This window comes from Lipotes vexillifer, unplaced genomic scaffold, assembly GCF_000442215.2.
Source record: "Lipotes vexillifer unplaced genomic scaffold, Lipotes_vexillifer_v1.1 scaffold474, whole genome shotgun sequence".
In the NCBI taxonomy this organism is placed as follows: domain Eukaryota; kingdom Metazoa; phylum Chordata; class Mammalia; order Artiodactyla; family Lipotidae; genus Lipotes; species Lipotes vexillifer.
Window position 1 is genome coordinate 2,713,728 of NW_006772385.1, and position 9,480 is coordinate 2,723,207.

Sequence of the window (9,480 nt, forward strand, 5' to 3'; positions counted from 1 at the left end):
GTTAACTTTCTATCCCTTGGCATTCCTTTTTGTAAAGTGGATTGTAGACGAGACCTTTTAAGGGGGCTCCCAGCTTTAATGTCCTTTGATGAGTTTAAGATGTTAGGCAATATTCAAACAGATTGAGTTGTTAAGTTGCATTTCGTTTGTAAGATACTTCTCAGACTGAATGATTCTCTATTCCATTGGACATTCTTGCAATATTACTAAAATAAAGTTAAGAAGCAAGGTAATTGACTAATTGTTAGAATAAGCATTTAGTTTTGTGTTGTCCATTAAGTCCTTTGAGAGTTGTCAGTAAAGGTACTCTTAAGGCATGAAATTTCATTACTTCCTCTCAATGATACCTTTGTTCTTCTGGATAGAGACTGAAAAGGGATGGTGAGTTCATGTTCCTTCTTCTACTGAGGTTTCAGCTTTATAGGTTGCAGTTTATTGACTCAGAGGGTCAACACCTTATGGCCATCCTGCAAAATGGTTAGTGGAAAGGAAATGTCTGAAGACCGAAAGATGCAGATGCACCTGTGAACAATTCATAATTGAAAGCAGTAGAGTATTTAATTTTAGGAATCTGGGAGTTTCATTCAGCTCTCCCCTCCACACACACTTTTTTTTTTTTTAAATGATGAAACTGAAATCTGGAGAGAATAAATGATTAGACCAAGGTTATACCTTTACTGGTTACTTTTAGAATAACAGGAGAACTCAGATCTGTAGAATGCCAAGAGAATGTCACGATAACGCATGATGTCTGATATCAGCTGAAAAAAGCCTTTCAGTTTATCTAAACATTGACCGCCAAAGGTATATTCAGGGTTCCTATCTGTTTAAAAATGGCTTACCACTTGCATTAGGATTGTCATTATGTTTATAACATAAATATGACATTTGAATTCAGTTAAAGCAGATGTCCTCAGGAGCAGTCAGTATTGTCTGGCATTTGGCTGTTGCAAGGATCTGTTTTCTAGTTAGTAAGTCTTTAGGAAATAACTTGTATGGAAATTTTTTTTTTTTTTTTTTTTTTTTTTTGCGGTACGCGGGCCTCTCACTGTTGTGGCCTCTCCCGTTGCGGAGCACAGGCTCTGGACGCGCAGGCCCAGTGGCCGTGGCTCACAGGCCCAGCTGCTCCGCGGCATGTGGGATCTTCCCGGACCAGGGCACGAACCCATGTTCCCTGCATCGGCAGGCGGACTCTCAACCACTGCCCCACCAGGGAAGCCCTGGAAAATATTTTAATGCTGCTATCTGTGAAATTAGTCAGAGGGGTGAATGAAGTGGAAAAATGATTTAGAGAAGAGAGAAATAGCCATTTGGGCAGAAGTATAGTTGATGAGATGTTATTTTAACCCTACTCTGTTGCTGACTGTTACACAAGACTGTAAAGATGGCCAAATTTTTGATGTCTAGATATTCTTCATAGGCCTGGAAGAGTATGTTCCAACTCCTAGGTATTTGGGAAGAATTGTCTGAAAAGCACAAAGTGTTTGGTGCTAAAGATATTAGCTGTATTCATTTGCACTGGCATAGAATATCATTAACATCTGTCCCCAAATACCAGCTGGGGGCTTTGACTTTGGCTGTAGCCACTTACCTATACACATTTGGGTTAAGTCCCAGGGAAAGGAAGACAAAGCAGATTTCATTTATTTATTAATTAAAAAATTTAATGGCCCCAAATCTTATAAAAATAAACTTGATTTTTATACTTTTGGGCCTGCCTGGTGAATGCAAGCTTTTACATTTTTGTGATGACTTTTTCCACTTTCTGTGGATTTTCAGTGCTAATTCTCTCTTCCTCTGCTGCTCCTGCTTAGCAGCCCCCGCCGCCCCCGCCTTCTTAGTGGCCTAGTCTTTTTGTTACAATAATGAGGATGGTTTACTTAGAACTACTAACTCATATGCAGTTGTCACTTAGGCTCCAGAGGTCTTGGCACGTTTACTTGTTGAGAATTACTCATGGCCATTGTTTTGTAGACCTTGAAAGAAGCTCTTGCAGCCTGTCCTGTGCTGAGTAACAAATTTAATTAAAGCCGTCATTCAGGAAGCTTTACTGGGGCCCTTGTGTTTATTCCACAGATTCAAAATGATCAGTGCCAGGAGATGGACACCACTGCTGACAAGTGGGTAAAACTCACCGACAGTGGAGCATGGGGCTCTCATTCTGTAAGTTTCTCTCTGTCCTCCGCTTCCCACCAACCCCATCCTTCTCCTTCCTTCCTTTTCCCAACCTTTTTTTTTTTTTTTTTTTACTACAGAAGACTCAAATTTTAATTTGAAATTCGTTGTAGCCTCTCCCGTTGCGGAGCACAGGCTCTGGACGCGCAGGCTCAGCGGCCATGGCTCACGGGCCCAGCCGCTCTGCGGCGTGTGGGATCCTCTCGTCCCGGACCGGGGCACGAGCCCGTGTCCCCTGCATCGGCAGGCGGACTCTCAACCACTGCGCCACCTGGGAAGCCCTTTCCTGCCTTTCTGTTTCTTCTTCGCTCCGTCTTCCTGCTCTTTCCCATCACACTCCAACTCTCTTCCTTTTAAGAGGGGCATTAATAGGAAGGAAGTCTACTCAAAACTAATATACAGAACCTCTGAGTATGTAAGTTTACAGATGTGGCAATCACATGAAAGAGAATCCGTGACTCTTGGCATTGGAAGGATCCTTGAGTTTCTTTCATCCAACTTTCTCTGCAGTCTCCCCAACAAATGATTTTCAAGCTTGTCTTGTTGGGGACTGTGCCGACCCCATTGTTTGACAGCTCTACATATTACAAAATTCATCCATGTCTGGAGCTGAAACCTGCTTTCTGTCTTATCTATTCATCACCCATTGTTCAAAGTTCTACCCTTTCTGGTTGTGTTTGGTAGACTACTTACTTCTTTAAGGACGACTCTAAGTGCTTGAAGGCAATTATCAGGTAACACAGTCTCTGAACCTATTATTATTTGAGGCCTTTGGAGTGAGACATGGATTTAAAATCTAACTTTGATTTATAGTAGTTGTGTTTCTTTAGGCAATTGACTTCGTCTCTTTGATATTTCATAAGAGAAATGGGACCAATCTTGCAGAGTTAAATGAGATGATACATGGGGAGGGCCTAGTGTGGTGCCTGCAGTACAGATTGGACACTGTTGCAATACGTGACCGCCCATCCTTGCCTTTGTGTTGTAGCAGGTACCTCATCCTTTTTTGTTTTGTTTTGGGTTTTTTTTGATTTTTTTTTTTTTTTTTCTGCATTGGGTGTTTTTTGCTGCATGTGGGCTTTCTCTAGTTGCGGCCAGCAGGGGGCTACTCTTCCTGTGGTGGGCGGGCTTCTCACTGCGGTGGCTTTTCTTGTTGTGGAGCACGGGTTCTAGGTTCGCGTGCTTCAGTAGTTGCAGCACGTGGGCTCAGTAGTTGTGGTTCGTGGGCTGTAGAGCACAGGCCCAGTAGTTGTGGCACACGGGCTTAGTTGCTCCGCGGCATGTGGGATCTTCCCGGCCCAGGGACTGAACCTGTGTCCCCTGCATTGGCAGGCAGATTCTTAACCAGTGCACCAACAGGGAAGTCCAGGTACCTCATCGTTGAGTGATTAATATGATGCACCCTTTCAGAGTACTTTTTTGATCTGTATGCCTGGAAGTGATATTAGTACCACTTAAGATCCATTCACCTAAGCATTCAGTCCGCTGGGCTTTGAAGGTACAAGTAACCCTTGGCAAGAAATATGCTTTCTTCACTTACAAAGACTTAACACAAAAGGAAGGTACTTAACACAGTACTTCTCTGAATCTCTGGCAGGGTAAAGTAGTCAGATATGTTTTAATTTTATACTGCTTGAATTTGGCCAGCCAGAGACTGCAGAGAAGAGTAGAGTGGCAAATGAGAAAGCAAGGCACCCTTAACATTAGTTTACCTGACTGAATCAGCATGAAACTGATCAGAAAAGTAGTTTGATTTATAAATATAAAAATGTACTGGTGGCAAAGGAAGCAAATATTAGACGTGGTATCATTTAAGTTCTGGAGTCATAGAGTTAAATCGGGTTATTCTGTAAGAATAGTCCTATTTTTCTCTTGTTGCTGCTGTTGCAGTGTTTTTTGTTAAGTAATTTTAAAATGAAGCAAACTCATTCTGTTACCTTTTTGTTTTCAGAGCCCAAAGATCTACTTATGACTAGTGGCAGCCAATCAATATGTAATTGGGCTAAGTGCCTTTCACTGTCTAAAATGAGTCCCTTTGAAATATAAACCAAGGCTTCATGCAAATGATTTGAAAATCATTTTATCTTTTATCATGCTTGAAGAATTTTCTTTTCCTTTTATCATTACTATATTTTGGGGGTTGGCAAACTATTTTTTTTTAGAATTGAAGCAGAGCTTAGGTCTCAATTAACAGTAGATTTAAATTTGTGGGTTCCATATAATGGTGTTTCATTATAATGCATTGAATAGTGTATAAGAGATTAGCTTCTAGATATGGTTGTAGGTCGCATGGTTTATCTGACCTGAGTATCTTGTGTTCTCTTTATAGGTAATGTTGAAATCAGGTACAAACATACTGTACTGGAGAACTACAGGCATCCTTATGGGTTCCAAGGCAGTCAAGCCAGTGTTGGTAAAAAATATCACAATTGAAGGTATTTCACAGCAGTCTGCTCTGGTAGTCACCTGTCACATTTAATAGTTAGTTAAAATATTGATTACTTTGTTGGTTTTGCTGGCTCACGAGGATTTAGGACAGAAATTAATATGTTAGACATCATATAGGCCTAGAGACCCTGGTTTTATTCTTGGCAAATTGACGGGGATTTTTTTTTTCCTATCCCTAAACTGAATTATTTAATCTGTGTGGAAAAAGTAAACATAATGACAATTGTAGGTGTCTTTAAATAAAAGAAAATAATATTGATTAATAAGATCCTACTCTTCATTCGAGAACTCTCTGTTGTGCTGGCATAGTGCTTATTCAGGTCACCACTATATCCCTAAAAATAACAGTGAAATAGATATCTTGGCCTGACTGTCTCCTACACCTTTTGCCTCTCTGAACCAGCTGTGCATTTTCTGGCTCAGAAGAGTAGCCAGTAAACCCTGGCATGGTTCATTCTCAATTAGGGCTACTTTTAATTAAAGCAGTTGATTCTCCTTTATTAAAGTTGGGCTTAACGTTTTAGTATGTTCTAGGTACACCTGTTTCTGTGACGCTAACTCATTAGTCATAGGGACATCTGCTGGCAAAGGCTGGAATTACAAGCCAGAAGAAAAGTCGAGCCTTTCCCAAGGTCCCTTAGGTCTTGTCAGCTACGTAGTTAACAGTGGAGAAAAAGGGAGCAGGTGGCCACAAAGATGAGAGAATGGTATAGAATTGGAGGGAACCTTAGAGTTTATGCCCCTTCTGATTAGTGGAGTTGCCTTTTGACAGCTGAGTTTATACATTGACTGTATACCTCTGTCAAGTCTGAATCTCTTGTTGAAGTGTTTGCTCCACTTATGTGTGCAATTCAGTATCCAGCCCAGTTCCTTGCACATAGTAAATACATTTTTGATGTTGAATTAATGGGATATAAAAGACCTGGGCTAAGCTTATTGTTAATACTTCTCTCTCACTTCTGGTAGAGGCAGCAAGGACGCACTGATTTGCTTGTTGCTGTTGGGTCCTCCCATGCTCTCTCTGTTTCCCATTACCACACAGGGGTGGCATACACATCGGAATGCTTTCCATGCAAGCCTGGCACCTTCAGCGATGAACCAGGTTCATTCATCTGCCAAGTTTGTCCCAGAAACACCTATTCTGAGAAAGGAGCTAAAGAATGCATCAAGTGTGACGAGGACTCCCAGTTTTCAGGTAAAATGAGTCTCCAGTTTATACTCTTTGTTCTTTTCTTTCTAAATTTGTGTTTGTTGAGAGTATATAGTCATAAGCCAGAAATCACACATACGATGTGATGGAAACAGTGGGCCAGAAACCAAAGTGCTGAACGGATTCCATACTGAGTGGGTAAAATAGGATGTCTAATTACCCCTTTCTGCAGGACTTTTCTCTTTGTCTGTAATGTTTTCTATTCCACCCCCGCCCCCAAGGTAACTGTTTTGGATATGTTTATACTTGTCTAAAAAGGTTCATATTGTACTTTTAGATGATTCCTTGGCATGGAGATGTACTTAGAAACTTTTAATTTGTTCCAAATTTACAACATTCTGTGATAATGGAGGAAATCTAATGTCTTCTTGGAAAAACTGTGACATGCTCCTTGTGTATCATGGAAACATTTATTGCTCTATAGGGAAAAGAAAAATGCAGGCCTTTTATTCTTTAGGCCTAGCTAGTTCTACCTAAATTCCTTTGGTGCAGAGTTACTTTTACTTTTCACTTGTCTACTTTTTGTTTGTTTGTTTTCATGTTTGCCTTTTCTTAGAGTCACAACATAAATGACTCATTTCTGAAATTCGTTTTCCTGTTGCAGAAGAAGGATCCAGCAAGTGTAAGGAGCGTCCTCCCTGTACCACAAAAGACTATTTCCAGATCCACACTCCATGTGATGAGGAAGGAAAGGTACAGGCCGTGTTCAGTCAGCTCCAGCCCACATTTATCCACCCTTTTCCCAATTTGAGCAGACTCGAATTTGTTCATGAGAGAGTTAAATGAGTAGATTTATATAGTATGTGTGTGTAAGTAGCACGCAGGAAATTTAAGGTTTTAGACTCTGAAGCCCACCTTCCCAGCTTTCATTTTCGTATCTGCTGCTTTTTAGTGCTGTGGGCAAGTTATTTGCTCTAAGTCTCAGTTTTTTCATCTGTAAAACGGGAATAATGTCAGTACCTACTTCTTAAGGCTGCCATGAGAGTACATGAAATATTCAATTTAAGGTTCTTAGCATAGTGCCTGGCACATAGTGAGTGCCCAATCAATTACTGCTGTTTTGCGGTACGCGGGCCTCTCACTGTTGTGGCCTCTCCCGTTGCGGAGCACAGGCTCCGGACGCGCAGGCTCAGCGGCCATGGCTCACGGGCCCAGCCGCTCCACGGCGTGTGGGATCTTCCCGGACCGGGGCACGAACCCGCGTCCCCTGCATCGGCAGGCGGACTCTCAACCACTGCGCCACCAGGGAAGCCCCAATTACTGCTATTTTTAACAGTTACATTTTTGTCAGAATTAATATCAGGAGAAGCACAGCCTTAAAGTGTGTTCTGTGACTCACAGGATGGAAATACTGTGTAACTTCTCTTTAGTTATTTGGTTACTCAGTAGGTTTGGTCAATAAAAGCCATGCAGCCATAGGCTGATTCAGTTATGGCAGATTGCTGTGTAATTGCATTTAGAAAATGCAAAGTAATTACCATATAAATGGCACTTAGCCAGAGGAATAATGCACACAGGAACTCTGCAGTTGACCTGCCATTGTCTTAATTAAAAAGTTAGGGACTTCCCTGGTGGTCCAGTGGTAAAGAATCTGCCTTACAGTGCAGGGGACGTGGGTTTGATCCCTGGGCGTGGAACTAAGATCCTGCATGCTGCGGGGCAACTAAGCCCGTGCGCCACAACTATTGAGCTTGGGCACCCTGACTAGAGAGCCCACGTGCCGCAAACTACAGAGCCCGTGCGCCACAACTAGAGAGAGAAAAACCTGCAGCCACAACTAGAGAGAAGCCCGCGTGCCACAATGAAAGATCCTGTGTGCCTCAACGAAGATCCTGCGTGCTGCCATTAAGACCCGATGCAGCCAAAAATAAATAAATAAATCTTAAAAGAAAATAAAAAAATAAAAAGTTAGCCATACCAGCCTATGTCAGTAGGAGAAACTGTGGTTAAGGTGGCTGTGCTGCAGCATTCTTTGTGTGTTTTTTGCATCTTTGAAATAATGACATTTAATTTCTTGACCTATACAGTTTGTAACATATACAGAGATGTCAGTATTTCTTTTCTTAATTTTGTATCCTTGTAACATATACAGAGATGTCAGTATTACTTTCTTTTCTTAATTTTGTATCCTTAGGTTCTAATCTGTAATTTTTATATTTGTATAATTGTTAATCTTACCCTTAGTCCTTAGGTTTTTTAAAAAAGAATTCACTTTTGAATACTTAAGACCAAGTGTATTCTTGTGTTTTACAGTACAGCAAGTACTTACTAACTCAGAATAGGTCAAAGGAAGGCCAGTTTAAATTAGTGGAAAATTTCAATGATTAGAAGTACATCTATTACTTTTAATAAGAACAGTAACTCCAACAGCTTTTAAGTGACAAGGAGTTATGAAGTAAGATCTTGAATGCCCTACTATAATGGTCAAGTGAGGCCTATTTCTATTTGGAAAATATATGTAGAGAGCCGTTAAGGTGGGTTGAAAGTAACCTGGAATAATGTTTCTTTAACTAAACTTTTCTTAGCTAAACTTTCCTTATTAATGAGTAAGGCAAATTAAATTTAGTTTATTTTATGTAATAGTCATTAATTCAGCTTTACTGAAGCTTAAATGAATGAGATCCAGTATACAAATAGATCTTGATTTTGCTATAATGAAAGTATTCAAAATTCATATTTTTAGTATGTCAGTGAGTAGTTTTTATTATGTCAGTGAATAGAGTGACAAAATCTAGTTGACCTGGGCTTAAGGAAGTAAAGCCATATATTAAAATATATTAAATATAGAATGTACAGAATACACACACATGCGCACACATACACGTATATGCACATGTGTACACCCACAGGTGTATTGTGTACACACATACACACAAATTACGCTCTTTCTGTTGTGTCTGGGTAAACTCTGAACTTGTTCTTGGTATAGAACAGAACAGTGTACCGGCACACCATAAACTCAGACATTCTTTTTTTTTTTTTTTTTTTTTGGAGTAGAGTTGATTTACAATGCTGTGTTAGTTTCTGCTGTATAGCAAAGTGATTCAGTTATACATATACATATATCCACTCTTTTTTTAGATTCTTTCCCCATATGGGTAATTACAGAGTATTGAGTAGAATTTCCTGTGCTGTACAGTAGGTCCTTATTAGTTATCCATTTTATATCAGTGATTCTTTAAAAACCGCTTTAAGACTTAATTCAAGAGAAATGTTTCTAGCTTCAGAAGTGAACAAAATGCAATGGGAACTTCATTAGGTAACAGATATAGTGAAGAAGTGTGAATAACACATGTGAATTTGAATTTTTTTCTATTTTTGTTTGTTTCAACATTTTCATTTGTTGTGGTTTCATCTTTTTAAGAGGTATGTTATTCTTGCTTGGAGTAGCCTGGTGATTTCCTGGTGGCTTAGTGATGTTTCCCAGGTTGTTCAACGACTGTGTTTTGGCTCTTTTTGTCCTGTCATACTCTTTTTCATCGTATTTTCCCCATGCTTGGAGAGGATCATCAAGGGAAGTGGCTCTTGAGGTATACAGACTTTGAACATTATAATTTATACGACACAGGAACGTTCAAGTTTTTGAAGCTTCATTATTTGATTGCTTCCTGCCTCTAGGAGACTTTTTTTTTTTTTTTTTTTTTTTT

At 40.0% G+C, this 9,480-nt stretch overlaps 1 protein-coding gene across 3 annotated transcripts in view; it reads left to right on the forward strand.

The window, feature by feature from the left end:
* The window catches only part of ELAPOR2 (endosome-lysosome associated apoptosis and autophagy regulator family member 2), a 191,349-nt gene that overhangs the window by 124,050 nt on the left and 57,819 nt on the right, over positions 1-9,480 (forward strand). For all 3 annotated transcript variants that reach the window (XM_007447473.1, XM_007447475.1, XM_007447474.1), the window contains 4 exons: positions 2,077-2,163; positions 4,505-4,610; positions 5,666-5,818; positions 6,438-6,526. In XM_007447473.1, coding sequence (XP_007447535.1) covers positions 2,077-2,163; positions 4,505-4,610; positions 5,666-5,818; positions 6,438-6,526 — 435 coding nt within the window. The remainder of the gene's footprint in view (positions 1-2,076; positions 2,164-4,504; positions 4,611-5,665; positions 5,819-6,437; positions 6,527-9,480) is intronic.